This window comes from Acartia tonsa, chromosome 7 (genome assembly GCF_053477335.1).
Source record: "Acartia tonsa isolate MP-2025a chromosome 7, ASM5347733v1, whole genome shotgun sequence".
In the NCBI taxonomy this organism is placed as follows: Eukaryota; Metazoa; Arthropoda; class Copepoda; order Calanoida; family Acartiidae; genus Acartia; species Acartia tonsa.
In genome coordinates, this window is record NC_137266.1 from 12,248,611 (window position 1) to 12,267,824 (window position 19,214).

A 19,214-nucleotide genomic window follows, 5' to 3' on the forward strand; every position below is an offset into this window, starting at 1 on the left:
ATATTTCATTAATGTGTTACTTTACATAACTAATCATTTTGAATTTTTATATCTCTTCTATTTCTACTTCTTCATCATAATGAAAATCTTCTAAAATCTGTATAAAGGATTTGTCCCGCATATATCCTTAATAAATGATTTCAAATTTCTTATAGGTGTAGCAGAGCAACCATAAAATTCACCTATTTTATATATTCAGGGTATTTATTTTCAAGGGTATAATCTTAAAGGAGGGTAATCCATTTAACCTATTAGATATTTTACTATCAGTTTTGCCCTTAGCCTCTGTCGGCTTTTGCCCGAGAGGTTATTGAAAAAAAAATTAGGTACCTAAGAAAATAAGCCTAAAACCAGCACAGGACCAGTAGTAGTACCCTGAAGATTAGAACCCAATCGGTTCAGAGGTTACCGAGATCTTAAGCTTCAGACAGACATCGTTCTACTTTGTATCACAGATATAAGCTTGATTTAGACTTTTAATTATGATTGAATTTTATTTTTCTTAGAACACAATCATTTACTGTACCTTTGATGAAGTCATCTACGGTTATGACTCCTTTGCCAGTCTGTAAATTAAAATCATTATAATAAATGGAAAATAGTTAAATTTTTATATAAATAAAAAAAAGTTTTAAATCAATTGAATTAATAGTTATTTTTCGCATCGTATTATAAACAGCTTACCGCGGATATAAAACGTACAATTTACAATAAGATTAAAACCATTTTTTTTAGTTCTGAGATTCCAAAGGCGCAGGCTAACAAAACTGGTTTTAATCTTATGATTGTACATTTTTATATTCGTAGAAAACTGGATATAATACAATGCTAAACATATTTTTTTTGTATGGATGAGAACCGGTTTTAATCCACTGGATATTAATCGGCTTCGAATGAATATGAGAAATATAATTACAGGATCAAGTGCAGTAAATAATTCTTTAGCTCTTTTTCCTAAAATATAAAGTAATTATGAGTTGAAAAAAAAATATTTCAGGAATACTTCACCAAATTTAAAGATTAAAAGATTTTTTAAATTGAAGATGCTTTCGTCAAGTACAGGCAACCCCACTTTTTAAATAAATAAGTTGAAATAACAGGCCGGGGGGGGGGGGGGAGAAGTTCACATTCCTAACCAAGAATGAATATAACCAACAAAAGAAATAAATCTAATGTTAATAAATCTATTTTTCGAATTAATTTTGATGCTGGTATAAGCTGATTTAAAACCCATTTTGGGGATTCTAACTAGGCACTTTCAGGGAAAACGCCAATGTAATTTTGAAGGGGATTCTCATATTTTCCTTAAACTTGTGTGTGAGATTTCAGTTAAATGCGCTTATTAAGTCTTAATTATGACTTAACTCCTAGTATACGTTTGGTCATGATTAAGAACAGTTTGACTGAATAAGCGCATTTGACTAAAAGATTACTCACATTTTTTACAGAAAATATGCGGAAAAAATGATCTCCTCTGTACTACCTGGATCAAAATACTTCTGATCTCTGGAAGGATCTGTGATATCTGTCCATATCTTTCCAAACTTTTGTTTCGTGAATGGATCCTGAAAATTGAAATTTTTATAGAATTCTTGTTGTTTTAAGGCAGCTTTTTAAAAATGACGTCACACTGGCCTACCATGGTTTAATTAAATTTATACTGGCCTGTCATTGGTTATTTAGTCTGTGTATTGGCCTATCATTTGTCATTTGTATTGTATGAAGTCATTCTATTTTATAAGAAGATCTCTTTGGGATATTTATTGAAAGATGAAGTCAGTACAGGGTGACCCAAAAACTACTTTAAAAAAAACAACCAGGAAGCATATGACAAAAATAATTATAGGTCAATATTCTTTTAAAAAAAAATATGCATAACATTTATGACAAGTGTTTTTTGTTACTTCTATAAACAACAGCTCATTTTACAGCTTAACATGCCCTAAAATGAAATCTGTAGTAGAGTTTATTAAAAAGAAGTATGCTTACAATTTCTTTCTTTTGGACTTGCTTTGATTTTGTTTCTTTTGAAACTTTCTGTTCCTTTGGCGGTTTTCGTTCTGTTTGTTCCTCTAATAAATTAACACAATGAATATGTAATGTAAAATATTTTTAAAAAATGGTATTTTTAAAAGCAAAGCTTTTCTATAATTAGGGTTGGTCCGTCCGTCGTTAACGGATAGCTTTTCTCGTTAATTTAGGAATGTTAGAATTGTCCTATCCATTTCATAGTGATTTGCATGGTGATTCCTGTAGTAGTTAGGTACGATTTAGAAAGCGTAACAACTCTATAATCATTACCAGAATCTCCGTACGTCCATTTTAAACATAACGATTCTAAACTTTTTTAATAACAAGTTTTTATAAATACGATTTAATTATCCGATTGATCTGATTTTTTGAATACTGATTCCTAGGACAACAAAGTAAAATATTATAAAAGAAGCTTCTCTATAATCAAGTCTTAAAAATGTAAGTATGTCCTTACACATTATCCTGTATTTATTCAATTTTTGAACAAACTTTTCTTACATTTCTTTATCGGCTTTATACATTTATGTTCTGATTATTCAGTTAATGTGTTAATGTTCGTTTGTCCTACCGATTCAGAACTTCGCTTTTATGGATGTTGTCATCCTTGTTTCCTAGAAATTATAAAAATAATTGGTTTTAATCTACTTTGTTCTTTTCTATTCTTTTTCTTGTATCTTGTTGAATAAACTGTTATTGTTTCACTTCTAAAAATCATCGTAATTAACATGGATCTAAAGGGATAAGATAATGGCTAATAAAGGGTGAGCAAAAAAATGCGTACCTTTTTAAAATTGAAATTGCGCGGCTTGTGTTAATAGTAGAAAAATACTACGCATACCGTTAGAACCGCTAAGAAGTCTATTTTTAGGAAATATATAGGATTCCTGTGCTACGCATAGTTTAGGAGCTACGTGTTAAAATGTACCAACTGACTTAAAACTTGACTTGCGAGTAAATTTTGGGACGTTTTACTATCTGGCTCCTAGATTATTTGTAGCACAGGAACCGTTCTTATATTTCCAAAAAATACAGTTCATAGCGGTTCTAACGATATGCGTAACATTTTTCTACTATTAACACAAGCCGCGCAATTTGAAATTAAAAAATGTAGGCATCTCTTTTTGCAAAATATCTTCTCTAATTTTTAGTTATATTTTAAAATTTACTCGCAAGTCAAGTTTTACATCAGTTGGGACATTTTAACATGTAGCTCCTAAACTATGCGTAGCACAGGAATCGTTCTTATATTTCCAAAAAATAGACGTCTTAGCGGTTCTAACGGTATGCGTAACATTTTTCTACTATTAACACAAGCCGCGCAATTTGAATTTTAAAAAGGTACGCATTTTTTTGCTCACCCTTTAAATTGATGCACGTACCCAATAAGGAGTGGGGACAAAACACCTATTTTAAAAATACCTAATTTAAAAATGCCTAATTTTATAAATGTCTAATGTGACAAAACACCTAATTTATAAATACCTAATTTAAAAATGTCTAATTTAAAAATACCTAATTTTAAAAATGCCTAATGTGACAAAACACCTAATTTTAAAAATGCCTATTTTTATAAACACCTAACTATAAATACCTAAGTTTAAAAATACCTAATTTTAAAATACCTAATTTAAAAAAAACCTAATTTTAAGCATATCTTAAAACTGTTGTTGAATATATTAAACCAGCGGCTACGCCCCCTAGAGTCCTCTAGGGGCGATTGCAGTGCGAAAGGGAATTCAATTAGTCTGAGGAGGGGGGGTTATGACCCCCCTTTAAAATTTCAAAATATAGTTTGAAATAGAAAACTGGACGTATGTACGGACGGACCGACTCTAATTATAGAAAAGTTTCGCTTTTAAAAATAAAATTTATGATTAGTTTGTGGCACCTTACATGAGTAAATAATTAGTAAAATCAAAGGTTGAATGACAAAGAAAATAAATATAAATTTTTATTGGTTTCTTCCCTAACCTAAGTAGCCGTAGCGTCGCTTTCTTGGGGGGTGATAGTTGACCATCCCCCATTTTAGTTCTAGTTTTAAAGAAATATTTCAAAGTGCGATTTCTCATTGAAAGGTGTTGGTAACCTCCCCTAAAGCGTTATAAACCTTCCCATGACCTACGGGAAGCTTCATTGTAAAGATGAACCATATTGGTTCAATGACTAGCAAGATCCTCCAGCACACTAGTCGCCAGAAGGAAAAAGCAGTTTTTTGAAAGGGGCTATCTGAGATTATTACAGATTCTGATATATACATATATAGACTAATGAAAAATGCAAAGAACGAAATCAAAAGCGTTCCTTCTTGGGAGAAAATCCGGGAAAAATATTTTAGCTATTTTTAACCTAAAATTCACATTGGCAAGCCTGTTAAATAAATACACACATTTTAAACATGTCATTGCCCAGCACCTAGAAGTGGTAGAAAAATGCTACACATACCATTGGAAAGCTCATAACCTCTAGTTTTCATATTGGTATATACTGTTTTTGTACTATTATTAGTTTTTGAGCTATCCTCTAAAGTATACACAAATTTTAAAAATGCTGTTTTTTCCTTGAGAATTTTAAGTTTGTTACTTGTTACACAAACCTTTTTCAAATTATATTACTTAGCACCTAAGAGCTATAATAATCATTAGTTATATAATTATTTTATATAGGTAAAATTGTATATTTTGGGTACTTTCAGTTTTAGCTTAATTAGAAATTGTCTTTGAAATGTGTATAGTTTGTAGTAAGAACCAAGGAGGGAGGGGGGGAGTTTATACACTTATAGGAAATGAAATTCAGTATAAATTTTTGCCCTCGATGTTTTTGGGCTTGTTGTTAAAGTTATTAACCTTTTTGTAAAATCTCTTATAGGATTAAATCTACCAGTACAACTTTAAAAATTGAATTTTGGCACTTTTCTTCTAGGAGCTAGAAGGTTATAACAGCCCCCAAAACACTAAAATCTATGGTCTGAGCATATTTTTTGAGATATCAAGCCAATTATCTTAATGTAAACTTTTTTGCATAACTGAGCTAAGTAGCCACTAAAGATTTAATTTTGTCACTTTCCTTCTTGGGGTTAGTGGGATATAAGACCCCCCAAAACACTAAAATTTAAGGCTTGAGCTTTTTTTTATAGATAACAAGCTGATTTTTAATGAAAACTTTTTTTACATATTGAGCTAAGTAGCAACTAAAGATTTCAATTTACCACTTTCTTTCTAGGGGATAGTGGGGTGAAACACCCCCCAATTGTAAACTTATAAGATCCAAGGTGAGAAGGAGAGTTTATACACTTATAGGCAATAAAATTCAGTATAAAATTTTGCTCTGGATGTTTGGGCTTGTTGTTATAGTTATAACTCTGATCATTGTAAAATCTCTTATATGATTAAATATACCAGTAAAACTTAAGTTTGGCACTTTCCTTCTATGGACTAGTGGGGTAAAATTGCCCCCAAAACTACTAAAACTTTATTTCCTGGGCTTATTTTTAAAAATATTGCGCAGATTTTGTTAATAAATACTTTTTTTTCAAATCACTATAGATTTCAATTAGGCACTCTCTATCAAGAACTAAATTATTTTTATTTCATTATGTGAAATGAGTTTTCATTAAAATTCAACATGATATCAATGAAAATAAGCTCAGAACTTATAATATTTGTATTTTGGGGGGTGTTTACCCCACTAGACTCTAGAAGGAAAGTGACAGAATGAAATCTTTAATGACTACTTAGTTCAATTATGTGAAAAATGTTTACATTCAAAAATTAGCTTGATAAATTTTTACAATTTTAGTGTTTTAGGGGCTTTTTTACCCCAAAAGCCTTTAAAGAAAAGTGCCAAAATTCAATTTTTGAAGCTTTAAAGGTAGATCCAATCATAAAAAAAAATATTAAAAAAGAATCATTTGATAACTATAACAACAAGTCCAAACAGCCAGGGTAAAATATTATACTGAGATATAATTTTAATGTTTAAGGGGTTGTTTTACCCCACTAGCCCAAGTTAAGCCTTAAATTTTAGTGTTATATCCCACTAACCCCAAGAAGGAAAGTGACAAAATTAAATCTTTAGTGACTATTTAGCTAATTATGTAAAAAAAGTTTACATTAAGATAATTGGCTTGATATCTCTAAAAATATGCTCAGACCATAGATTTTAGTGTTTTGGGGGCTATTATAACCCACTAGCCCCTAGAAGAAAAGTGCTAAATTCAATTTTTAAAGTTGTACTGGTAGATTTAATCCTATAAGAGATTTTACAAAAAGGTTAATAACTTTAACAACAAGCCCAAAAACATCGAGGGCAAAAATTTATACTGAATTTCATTTCCTATAAGTGTATAAACTCCCCCCCTCCCTCCTTGGTTCTTACTACAAACTATACACATTTCAAAGACAATTTCTAATTAAGCTAAAACTGAAAGTACCCAAAATATACAATTTTACCTATATAAAATAATTATATAACTAATGATTATTATAGCTCTTAGGTGCTAAGTAATATAATTTGAAAAAGGTTTGTGTAACAAGTTTCAAACTTAAAATTCTCAAGGAAAAAACAGCATTTTTAAAATTTGTGTATACTTTAGAGGATAGCTCAAAAACTAATAATAGTACAAAAACAGTATATACCAATATGAAAACTAGAGGTTATGAGCTTTCCAATGGTATGTGTAGCATTTTTCTACCACTTCTAGGTGCTGGGCAATGACATGTTTAAAATGTGTGTATTTATTTAACAGGCTTGCCAATGTGAATTTTAGGTTAAAAATAGCTAAAATATTTTTCCCGGATTTTCTCCCAAGAAGGAACGCTTTTGATTTCGTTCTTTGCATTTTTCATTTGTCTATATATGTATATATCAGAATCTGTAATAATCTCAGATAGCCCCTTTCAAAAAACTGCTTTTTCCTTCCGGCGACTAGTGAGCAAGAACAATCAGCCAATTGGATTAATGTTATCAAAATTTTAAGTATTTTAGTGAATAAAATATATATTTTAGAATTAGGCATTGTTAGATTAGGCATTTAGATAGTTTAGAATTAGGTATTTTTAAATTAGGCGTTTTTAAAATTAGACATTTTTAAAATTAGGTATTTTTAGTTAGGCATTTTTAGTTAGGCGTTTTTAAATTAGGCATTTATAAATTAGGCATTTATAAATTAGGTGTTTTTAACGTAGGTGTTTTTAACATTAGGTATTTTTAAACTTAGGTGTTTTTAGTTAGGCATTTTTAGTTAGGCATTTTTAAATTAGGTGTTTTGTCCCCACTCCCCCAATAATAATACACAAAATTACAAACTCTGTAGATTACAATTAATGGTTGAAACGTTTGGACACTCAACTTAATGAAGTAACCATCGCATTGTATTACAGAAAATTTTCCGCGGATATAAAAATTATAAGATTAAAAGCAGTTTTGAAGGTAATGAAGGCCCGGGTTAAAAAAATGGTACTATTTTTATAATTCATATATTAATGTTTATGCTATACACGATTTTTCAGTATGACGGAGAACAGGTTCTAATCCAGCGGAAATTTATCGGTTTGGAAGCTATACTGGAAAATAGTTTACTTTTTTCTCCTCTGCATTGCTTTCAGCAGTCTTTCCTCTTCGGCTCTTCTAGCTGCTCTTTTAGATTCCTCCAGTTTTCTAACAAATTAATTATTGGATCTAGGGCGGTAAAATGTTCCAGGTAACGATTATCCCTAAAAATCTATGAATTTTAACGCTAGCTATAGGCATAAGAAGGCCTATGTATAATCTTGAATATCCAAGATCCAATGATACACAGGTAAAACTTAACTGAAGCAAAAATGTGTAAAACAAATCTTTTTCGCTTATTTATGTGTACTGAGAGATAACTGTGCATTATTAAGTAATGACTATTCCAGATAATATGTAGGACTTTTTTTGTCGGTTGAAATTTTGTGCAAACATAATCTTTTAAAGTTCATAAATTGTTGGAGATAATCGTTACCAGGAACATTTCACCATGAGCTGAACTAGATCCTTAATATTAAATATATGTATATCATTTGCCTACTCATTCTGATCTTTGTAATCCCTTAACATTTTTAAAGAAATATCATTGCATATGTCTTGTTTAATGATATTGTAGTAAGGACCACCTCTCAGAGTGAATCAAAGAGTAGCTTTGCTCATCAAAACTGATGAACCTTATAATTGTGTGTGTATTATAATTAGGCCTGCAAATGTCTGTCGTTTAATCAAATTAGTCCTTCTTGCAAAATTAAGACATCTGCGATAATAATAATGATGTTCTATCAAAGATAGTTAACCCTCCCTGTCCATGTAGGGACAGGGACATGCATTGATTTAAACTATTGTAATGATATGTCTTTAGCTTATGACATTGATATTTGTATATATTTATACAATACAATAAAATACACATTTTACTGTACATGATCTTTATTGATCGTTCTGTGGAAGCAAAGCTTATATAAAGAACCTGAGTAGTATCCAGCAAGACAGGATACTACAATATTATAGATAATTTTTAAAAATAAAATTATTTTGTAAAAACCTAAAGAAGCCGACATTTGTTACCTGTTCTGATCTCTTTCTATTCCATCAATAATCTTGCAAAACTTGAAATTAAATTTTAATATAATCTCAACTTTTTGATTAAATCGAAATTACACTAATATAGTATTCATAAATCCATATTATTATTTGTAAAGTATACAAATACCTTTACAAACAGTTCTTCCAATTCATAAACATCTATAAATAAAAAAGTTTTAGCACTTAAAGTTATGATTTGTATATTATGTAAATAAATTTTCCAATTTAGGAACGTTTTTTTACTATTCAGTGGGTGGTTGATTTTGGATAAAGAGGATGTAAAAATTTTGCAAACAAATTAATTATCTAAATTTTTTTACCTATTTCTCCTGTATTATCCTTGTCATACAACTTGAATATCCAATACAACTTTTCTTCTGGGCTGGCATGATTAAAAAGGACAAAAATCATTGTAAATATAAAGCAAAATGGTTTAATCTGTTAAAAACAAATATTGTATTCAAAATATGTAAAAAAAAATTAAACAATTTACATAATTTACTTAGCACCATAACAACCAGGCCTGACACTTGTAATGTGACGTGACTTGCTATGTTTATTTAAGCAGTATGAAACATTGAAACAGTGTCCAATAAAAAATTATATTATTGTTCATTTATACTGTATGACGTCATTTTTTTATTGGATCCTATACGCTGTTTCTATAAAAATAATTATTTATTTATAATATCGTGCTGCAATGGGTATTCCTAATAATCTGGCAGTGTGTAATCACATGGCAAAACTTGATTTTTATCTCACCCTTCGTGGACGAAGAAGGTATACATTACAAAGGGTGTAATTTTTTTGCGTATTTTCTGTAAAGTGACCAAATGTAATATGAAATGGTCTTGATTAAGAACAGTTTGACTATATAAGAGCATTTAACTAAAAGGTTACACCCAACTTTACAGAACTACGCATGTGATCACTATCTTGACATGATGATTTGGAAACCTGTACCCAGCCAGAAAGTCTAGTTACTATCGAGCTACAATCGCATGCAATGTCGTAGAGCAATCGCGCACGAGTTCTTACGTTATCGCTAAATAATCGCCCAATTCACATTGACGATATAAATCAAAAAAATTGTAAATTCGATTTTGTCTATAATTTAGTTAATATTTTTTGCGAGTTTCCTTGCGACCTTTCTGGCTGGGGTACCCATATGTGCAAGGTTACAAAACCAATACATAATTTTGTTTACTTAAAACAAAAAAAATATGAATTACTGTATAAAAAGTTATGCATTATATCATTTAAAATACGATAGTAGTTATTTATTGTATTGTATTATAGACAGATTTCTTCGGATATTCAATCACGATGGGGCTAACAAAACTGGTATTAATGATTTTTTAATATCGTGGAAAATTGTCTGTAAACCAATGCTATACATGATATATCAGTACGGCTGAGAACCGGTTCAAATCCAGCAGATATGGATCGGTTTTGAAGCCATACTGGAAAATATATATTACCTTCCCCTCATACACATAGAAAAAGTTATAAGAAGTTGATGAAATATTACTCTTCCATTTCCGCGAGGATCCATCACTTTTTTTTGATTTAAAAAATTATAAAATATAAGAATTATAATTTATCTAAACAAACAATTTAGTTTTAGATCTGTTTACATAGTTTGCCTATTAAATGTAAATATACTATAGAAAATTCTCTAGTGTGTTCACCTTACATTTTTATACTTTAGATAACTTTTCAATCATCCAGAGGTGTAATATGTAAAGTCCTAAATATGTAAGTAAGTCTTTAAACAGTATCCTGTATTTAACAGCTAGTCATCAAATTTACCTACAGTATTTTATAGTATAATAGATTTGTATTTTGCTTATTCAGGTGTGCACACTACAAGAGTTTGTCCTACCGTTTCAGATCTTCGTTTTTATGGATGCTGTCATCTTTGTTCTAGTTTTTTTTTACCTCTTAGTATATTTGCAAGAACAATATCAGCATCATATCTAAAAGTAATTTAGAAACTAATCCTCAGTTTCATACTTATGGCCTGTATGAACACAATGGGTGAATACACATTACTGCATACATTTTAGAAAATGTTTATATAAAATAACCATATCAATGAAATTTGACTTGCATAAATGTATATGATATTCATCATTTAATTCATTTATTATTGTTTTCCTTCTTTTTATATGTACAGTCAAGAATTATAAAGCTAATCTAATCTAATTTTTATATTTATATCTATTTTTTTTAAATTTATTGTATTAAAAACTTTTTTACTTGTTTTCTTGTCCTCTTACAATTTCTAAGATATGAGGCCTGAAATAAATATACAATATTTTTATCCAGATTTTCTTTTGTTAAAATACTTTTTCCCTGTATTTATGATAGTAACTTTCATAAAGAAAACCAATGAAGGAATTTAGAATATTTATTTAATCCAAATAGGTCAAAAATATTATTGCCAAATTTTAAATTTGAAGTAGATTTAAATATATTAAAACAAAGTATTTAGAATATAATTTTTACATTTTTTTAGAGTTTCCAAAAACAGTTTTGAAATATACAAATAAGACATTGCAAGTATCAGGGAGAGCAAAGACACTGATACCAAACCAAAGTCCAACACTGCTACCAAGATCCACCAGAAAGTCAGAGGGGCCATAGCCAAAAGTATTTTCAGAATAGATGATTCTTTCCTCAAACACAAGCCTAACCTCAGCTCCAGCAAGTGTGTTGCCTTTAGTTCCAGTCCTAATATTAGATCTTGTCATAGAACAGGGTACTGGACACTCCTTTTTAGCATCAAAGTTTTCCATGTTTATAATGGACCGAGACGATCTTAGTAGTTCATTTTTTTCAAATGCATTAAGTTGTAAAAGACTGCTGATATTTTCAGTCCTATACCAATTCATATCCAGGCAAGCATTTTGCTTAGCTAACCATGGTGGCCTGCAGTGCATAAGTTCATTTCTGTAATCCTTAAGCTTTTCATCAACACATTCCTCATGTTCATCAGTTTTGTAGTTCTTGCAATTATCTGGTTTGTAGGGATCAAAAAAGGGATATTTTTCAATGTCAACAAGGTAGGTTTTATCAGAACCATTTTGCATTAAAATTGGTTCTCCCCTATGAGAAGATAGATCCAATGCTGGAACTGTACGCAGAAGTTTGTCAGTCAGAAATATTTTAGTCATGTTGAAAACATTGAATATCTTTTTTCCAGTAATCAGTATTTCATTCTGAATTTCATAGTCTGATATCTCCCAGCAATAGCCAAACAAGGGGTAAAATCTTTTTTTGAAGCTGGACATATTGTAGACTGGTGTTTTTTCATTCCTTAATCTAAAATCCACATCTGTATCAGGAGAATATGCCAGGGTATTGTTAACTATATCCCAGAAACTCAGATTCAGAAATTGTGAATTATTGCCAAACCCTGAGATCATCATTCTTTGATCATCATAACCATAACTTCTCAATTTTTCTGGATCAAACTGGCCAACAGGGCAGATTGTTATCATTGGAGGATCATTTTCATTCAACTTGAGATTTCCAACGCTAACAACTACAGGGGGTAATATAAGCTGGTTAATAGAGACATACATTTGGAAAGAAAAAGCTACCAAACATATTATTAACACCAATGCTTTGATACCTCGTAATAGCAACATGAGCAAGGCTTTGGTTAAACTGACTCATATTAAACTAAGCTGAAACTACAGTCATTAATATTGCCAAAAAGTGTTTATTTAAAATTAATGGTTTTTAATAATAATTCATAAAATTTTTTTTTCATTTTCATTAAAAATGATTTTGAGCTTGTGAGCAAGTTGTTGTATAGGAGATTTTAAATTTTTTTACTAATTTGAAAAATATTAATATATTTTTAAAAACTTGGAAGTGATGTTTGTTCATAATTATTGGTAAACCTGAATGTTCATTTTCTATAATTAATTGAGGCAGCAGTTAAATTGTTTGCTTACATTTTACATTCACAATTCTAACATACATTTAGGTAGAAATATTATTGCTTTGTAAAACATCCAAACTAAATACAGCTTAATTATCATTTTTTTATCAAGGAATCTAAATCTCCAGCGTTATAAATTTCTGTAAAATTTATTATATTATGCTTTTATTTTGTCAATACTCTCTAGTTTCTATAAGTTTAAAGGGATTCAGGATATGTTTAACATATTTTGGGCAAAGTAGAGAGATCATAGTGATCTATCTATTCATGGTTACCTGGGTAGAAATGATTAGGATTTAGGTTTTTTTTTGTAATAGTAATTTTGAATGTATTTGTATCTTATATTTTTTTATTTTATTACTTTGTTTAGATTTTAATGCCCAAAAATGTTTATGTTTAATAATCCCTGTGGGAATGCCTTGGCCTATAAAAAGCGCAACTTGATACTATGAACAGACAAAGGTCATACAATCAAAGGGTTGGTTGTCTGCTTGGATGTTACTTTACCTAATAGCCCAGTGGGCGTTTGAATATCGCATCCCTTTACAAGTGGATGAAGGTCTGGCTTCTCTAGATAATCACTTTAATTCAAAAGAGGATCCCGCTCTAATGAGGTGACTAATTAGGTAAAGGTTTCCAATTTACCTGGAACCAGGTTCTACTTCAATCATAATACTGGACCATATAGCTTCTACTTCAACTTTGGTCAAAAGATTACCACCCTAATTAATAACAATACAAATAAATCTTATAAAATGAAAATATGAAACTGCGAATTACAGTTTACACACACCTATATAAGAAATATTCGATGGTTGATTTAAAAATATCTAAAATGATACTTAAACTATAATTCATGAGTTTGGAAGGCTAGCATACATCATCTGTCTTTTAAATTTATGATTACCAAATAGTTATATGTTATAGAATCATCTTTCTTCTCTGTTTGTCCAGAAGAACTACTTGAACTTGCTGCCTTAGCATATTTCTAAATTAAAAAATCACAATTAAGAGAATTCTCATCAAGCTAAATTACATTATCACAAGCAATGCAATACCATTCCGAAGACAGGAGAAAACATTGTATGATAAGTCTTTGTGAAGAATAAGAAGTTGATTGTCTAGTATGGCTTCAAAACCGATCAATATATGCTGGATTAGAACCAGTTCATAGCCATTCTTAAAAATAATGTATAGCATTGTATTATTGACAATTTCCCATGAAAATTAAAATAATAAAAAATCATAAGATTAATACCAGTTTAGTTATCTGGGCCTTCAGCCCCTCAGGGCTAGCAAAACTGGTTTTAATCTTATAATTTTAATATCTGTGGAAAGCTGTCTATAATACAATACAATAATTAACTATCATTTACCTGTTTTTCAGTTTCTGATAGCTGTGGTTTTAATGATATAGATTTCATAAAATCCCTGCATAAAACTCAATAAATATTATATATTAGGGTTCAAGATATAAAAGATTAAATACATGAATATGTGAATTACTTTAATAAATTGACCTTAGATGTTCGGGAAAATTCTCATTTGACTTTTTGCTGTTTTTCCTTTTATTTTTCTATGAATAAAAAGTTCAATTTATATATGTTTATAATCAAGAAGTTCTTTTCAAATGTGCAATATACATTAGTTGCAAACCTTAGCCATTGTTGTTTCTCATGAATGGTTTAGTTAAAACTAATTAAAGTTTTAAAATGATAACTAATATGATACATTACATATACATTATACATTGCCTTCTTTAATCCTTTTCAAACAATCAATGAAATTTATATATTTCATGTTTTTAAAAAAACTCATAGTTAAATATAAAATAATCTACATATATTCTAAAATATCCTATTTAAAAAATAAATAATTTATTTACTTAAAAATTATAAAAAAATCTCATCTTTATCTTTTGAAACTTATTTTTAGAAAATTTGATTTGTATACTGCATTATGTACAAGGACTATTTATGTATAGAAAAAAATACTATGTATAAATGTATCCATAATTTATGAAGAAATATGTTGTAATCAATCAAAAGTTATATTAGTTTAAAAATTAAATATGATTATAAAGTTGCCCAACATCAAAGTATTTATTATTTATATTTATTGCTTAATCTTTATCTTTTACATTCAATGATTCTGTACTCAAGTTAATCCTTGACTTCAAAAATGTTATTTAAAAGATAAAGATATTTTCTGTTATTTAGTTAATCTATCAATATATTCTGATAAACACATAACATGAAGATTGCCATAGTTGCTTTTTTCCTGTTTGCTCAGGTATTATTATGATTATACTAAAAGAAATGTTGAACCTTTAGCAGAGAATCTAATCACAGCGATAAAAAATACTTGCAATACTAGTGTGAGTGCAATTATAATTTCTTCCCCTCCAATAGGATTCTTATCTATCATAAAATTTATTTTTTCTTCTTCAATTTTGTTGTCTTACTTATAAGGTCAGTATGAAAACAATGTGTGAATAAATTACTACATACTTCCTACCTTTTAAGAAACTGCCATTTGGGAACAATACTTTCATATAAAATAACCACATCAATAAAATTTGACTTATATATTTATATGTATATTATTCATTTAACTAATTTATTATTGTCGTTCTTTTTATGTATGTACACCAAGGAAAATTAAATCTAATCTAATCTATCTATAAAATTGATTTTTACTTTACTTCCCTATAGTTTTAGAAATTCTAGGATAACAATACCAACAGAAAGTATTTGTGTTTAGGTGTCCACAGGATACAGCTGGTGTATCAATGCTGGAGGTGTAGGAGAGTACTCCAAGGACTGTCCTTCAAGTGCAGGTCAATTAAAGTTCTTTCTTGTATTCATTTGAAACTGATTAATATCTGGTGGATTAGAACCAGTTCTCATCCATAAGAAAAAACTAGGTTTAGAGTACAGTTTTCTATGAATATAAAAATGTACAATCATAAGATTAAAACCAGTTTTTTTAGCCTGTGCCTTTGGCATTTCTGGGGCTATAAAATTTTGTTTTAATCTTATAATTGTACATTTTATATCTGCGGAAAGCTGTTTTAATATGATGCGAGAAATAACTATTCTAAAACTGATTATTCCTAGGAAATGATTATTTTATCAAACCTTATTTTTTCTAACATTTTTGGCTTTTAATTCATCAATTAGAAAAACTTAAAATGAATCTAGAATACTTAGACAGAAATTGAGACGGACAATAACATTAGCATTATTACTTAATATTATGATAAATATTTCAGACTTTGAAGCTTGCTTTGCCAGATGTCAGGTTATACATTTATGTTAATTTCACTTTTCTTAAACTCAATTAATATTTAAAATTGTAATCAAATAATTGTTGTTTTCTTATTTAGTGTTATGATGCTAATGACAATCCAACCTTTGAGAGAGATGCCCTTTGTATTCTTGACACTTGCTACTGTGCCTATGATTCTTGTCCTTATGGAAGGTAATTACACTTTTTATACCATTCCTAAAGGCATTAGACTGATAACTTTAATTATTTTAACATTTTTAAATATTATTTTCAGAAATGTATTACATTATGGGTCTAATATTTAAAGCATTTAATGAGTTTGAAATCAATGCATATCTTAAAGTTATGTTTGAATCTTTAAGTATAAAGTTTATTTTTCTATTTAGATTGATAACAAGTCCTCTGTGTTGTACTAAAGACCATGGTGGAGCTTCCATTACCTGTGACAACTATTGTGATAGTTATCCAGAAGATTGTTAATATGTCTTTATAGAAAATAAAGATTAAGACTATCTCACAATGTTTTTTTTGTATTATTAAACAAAATTTTAATAATTAATAACAACCTCCTCTTAATCCCTATTTTAGAAGATGATATTTTGTTATGAATTAAAATTTGTAATTGTCTTGTTTACTCTAGTCCTTTATTTATATATTTTCAATAATTATATTTGTCTCCAATAAAATAAAACAAACAAATTAAAAATTGCAAGTCCATTCATAACATATAAGAGGAAAGTTTTTTTTCTATAGCTAAAAGATACTTTTTAAATTTTGATAGATATAGGAAAAGAATCAGATTATAACAAAAATTGAATATACAAATATCATATTTCAATTTACAAAACATAGACTTTGTCAAAAGTGTTGCAATAAAAAGACAGTTTTATTAATATCAAATCATTTATAAAAAAAATCAAATTCGCATTTTTAAAACCACACTTAACTATTTATTGTGACAAAAAAATATCTTTAGGAAATTTAAAAAACAAAAACAAAAATTAGGAAAAAAATCATTATTTTGAAATTGCTAAGAAAATGCAACCTGTGTAACCAAAACTAAATTCTACTAAGTAGTATGTATGTATATATTTTTTACATGATGTTTTACATTAGTAAGAAACACATACTTATGTTATTAGATTGAAATTTTTCTCACAATATTGTAAAATGGATATTAAAGTTCTACTGTATAGTTTTTCCTTACTGCAGGTAATAAATTTAATGTAGTTTTAATAGCAACAGGACTCAGGCATACCTTTGTGGTTAAATAGAACAGCAATTATTTAAAAGATTCTTCAAAATAACAACACAATCCTTTTATAAAAGTAATAGGCTTGTGAGTTTGTCTGTCTCTCTATGCTGAAGCATCTCCCTTAGTGCTTAACCAATATGGTTCTCCTTTACAATGAACAGTTCTTGTTGAGATTAATAATTATTTGGGGGAAGATATAACCAATTTGTCCCTAGATAAAAATAATCCTCAACCCAAAAAACGTATTAAAATTAACTTTCCCCCTCCCCTCAAACTCAAGGGTCCCTGGATGCCTCTAGGGGCTTTGCTGCTAAAGAGTCATGTAATACCAAAACCAAATATAGTCACAATTATAACATCAATTTAAAGAAATAATCTGAAAACTCATTTCATTGTAGATCTTTGTTGATGTTACTAACACCAAAAGCATAATAGAAGTGACCTTAATGGTTCCACCAGGTTCAAAAGACAGAGTAAAAGCCCAGCTTTTAAATTCACAAAATCAAGGAAATTGATTTTCATTTAATCTATTTTTTTTTTGTAAAAATTTGATTTCTTATCTCATATTTTTTTATTAGCAAATACTCTATAGTTCACTATGTCTGTCCGTGTTTCTAACCGTCAGTCTGTAATGCTTTCAGAAAAATGTGATTTTTTTGGCTGCTACTTATGATAGAAGGCTGAAACTTCTTGTCAACATTTCCATCATTGTAATTAACCATAAAATCTTCATGGCGGTCAAACTGCTTTTTATCAGGTTTTTGTCTCTTAAATTTTTTTTCAATTTTCCTCCCATATCATAGGTCCGATTTTCAAATTTTTTGTGGTTAATATTAAAATTAAATGTACTGATGTTGAGTAAATCCAAAATGTAATTTACTTTGAGTGTCAGTCTGTCAGTTATCATACAAAATAGAAAAATAAAAGCTATAAAAATATGTCCGAGTTTTCACGATTTTTTCTCTCCTAAAATCTCTTATTTGTTTCAAAAAATGCTTTTTAGATCTTCTTTTTAGTAATCTTATCCGTGATTTTTTATTATATTATATAATATTTCCAATTGCCTCATTAGAATAATATATCATAAAAATACATCAAACATATCAAACACCTTTCACAACTCAAATATAAATCAGTTTATCAAGAAATGTCAACTATACATTTTGATAAAAAGCACAATGAAGAAAAAGTTCACAAGAACCATAATGTTCTAGTGGCAGAAAGAGTATCTCATCAACTACCTATTAATGGGAATTTTAAGGAAAGTATAAAATTCAAATAATCCTTTTTAGTGTCTTTATGCATTCCACCCAATATATTTTTATTTTTGTTTAGATTCCAACAAGTACCTTGATGAAAAAAGATCAACATAATCCTTCACATGGCATTTATAATCCACATTCAAACCATATACTACATGATGCAGACCACAACTACATTAATAGTTTAGATGGAATAGATTATTTAGGTTCACTTGAGAACAATGACATGAACAGTAATGCTTATGATATACAAGACCAGGACTATTACTATACTGAAGATCCAGATGAATATCACAGCCAAGTAATGAACATTGAAAATATAATTACAGATGACATTCATAAAATACCAAGCAAAAACAACATTCTCGACGATAAAACACGAACTAAAATTTATAGTGGTCAGCAAACACATAACTTTTTAAACAAATCTGATGACAATACTATCAAATATCATCCTGAAGATTCTAATAGTATTGACAAATCCGATCATTTACCGGAACCCCATTCAGATACAATTAAATCATTTGATTTTGAAGAACGCGAAAGAGATACTGACTACGTTAATGACAATATAGGTTTTAAACAAGATGAGAATACAAATAAAGAAAATGTTGACAACAAAGATAATCATCCTTTGCATTTTGAAACTGACAAAGAAAAGGATCATCAACCAAATGATGATGAAGTTAAAAAGAAAGGAAATTGTCCAGGAATTGTTTGTAATTATATTATCAAAAGACAATGTTTGTAAATAGTTTTAATATAAAATCATTTTGTTTGTAAATATTTTATTACTAGACTTTAAAATCCAAACAATAAATGA

General features: G+C 29.0%; 2 protein-coding genes across 2 annotated transcripts; one reads left to right on the plus strand and one right to left on the minus strand.

The window, feature by feature from the left end:
* LOC145324851 (uncharacterized) lies at positions 1-14,171 on the minus strand. Its single transcript, XM_080167541.1, has 17 exons — positions 14,104-14,171; positions 13,960-14,014; positions 13,491-13,571; positions 13,229-13,305; positions 10,891-10,929; positions 10,570-10,607; positions 10,110-10,185; positions 8,949-9,010; positions 8,756-8,787; positions 8,611-8,651; positions 7,612-7,689; positions 2,680-2,738; positions 1,990-2,072; positions 1,484-1,565; positions 917-954; positions 527-566; positions 1-126 (listed from the first exon to the last, which is right to left on the minus strand). The coding sequence occupies exons 2-17, from the start codon at positions 14,005-14,007 to the stop codon at positions 47-49; spliced, it is 954 nt and encodes a 317-aa protein (XP_080023667.1). The 5' UTR covers positions 14,008-14,014; positions 14,104-14,171; the 3' UTR covers positions 1-46.
* Positions 14,172-14,651: 480 nt separating this feature from the next.
* On the plus strand, positions 14,652-16,391 carry LOC145324852 (uncharacterized). Its single transcript, XM_080167542.1, has 5 exons — positions 14,652-14,875; positions 15,347-15,422; positions 15,858-15,886; positions 15,972-16,066; positions 16,261-16,391. Exons 1-5 carry the CDS (start codon positions 14,837-14,839, stop codon positions 16,352-16,354), a joined length of 333 nt encoding a protein of 110 aa, XP_080023668.1. The 5' UTR covers positions 14,652-14,836; the 3' UTR covers positions 16,355-16,391.
* Positions 16,392-19,214: the final 2,823 nt, after the last annotated feature.

What these genes read in the sequence shown, in the direction of transcription:
- LOC145324851 (XM_080167541.1), bottom strand. Translation starts at nt 14,007, where the DNA reads ATGAAATCTATATCATTAAAACCACAGCTATCAGAAACTGAAAAACAG. An exon ending in GAAGTAGAACCTGGTTCCAG is followed by an intron (nt 10,930 to 13,228) that starts GTAAATTGGAAA and finishes TATTTATTTCAG; the next exon opens with GCCTCATATCTTAGAAATTG. An exon ending in GTAAGAGGACAAGAAAACAA is followed by an intron (nt 10,608 to 10,890) that starts GTAAAAAAGTTT and finishes AATTACTTTTAG; the next exon opens with ATATGATGCTGATATTGTTC.
- LOC145324852 (XM_080167542.1), top strand. Translation starts at nt 14,837, where the DNA reads ATGAAGATTGCCATAGTTGCTTTTTTCCTGTTTGCTCAG. An exon ending in CTTTTTTCCTGTTTGCTCAG is followed by an intron (nt 14,876 to 15,346) that starts GTATTATTATGA and finishes ATTTGTGTTTAG; the next exon opens with GTGTCCACAGGATACAGCTG. An exon ending in CTTGCTTTGCCAGATGTCAG is followed by an intron (nt 15,887 to 15,971) that starts GTTATACATTTA and finishes TTTCTTATTTAG; the next exon opens with TGTTATGATGCTAATGACAA.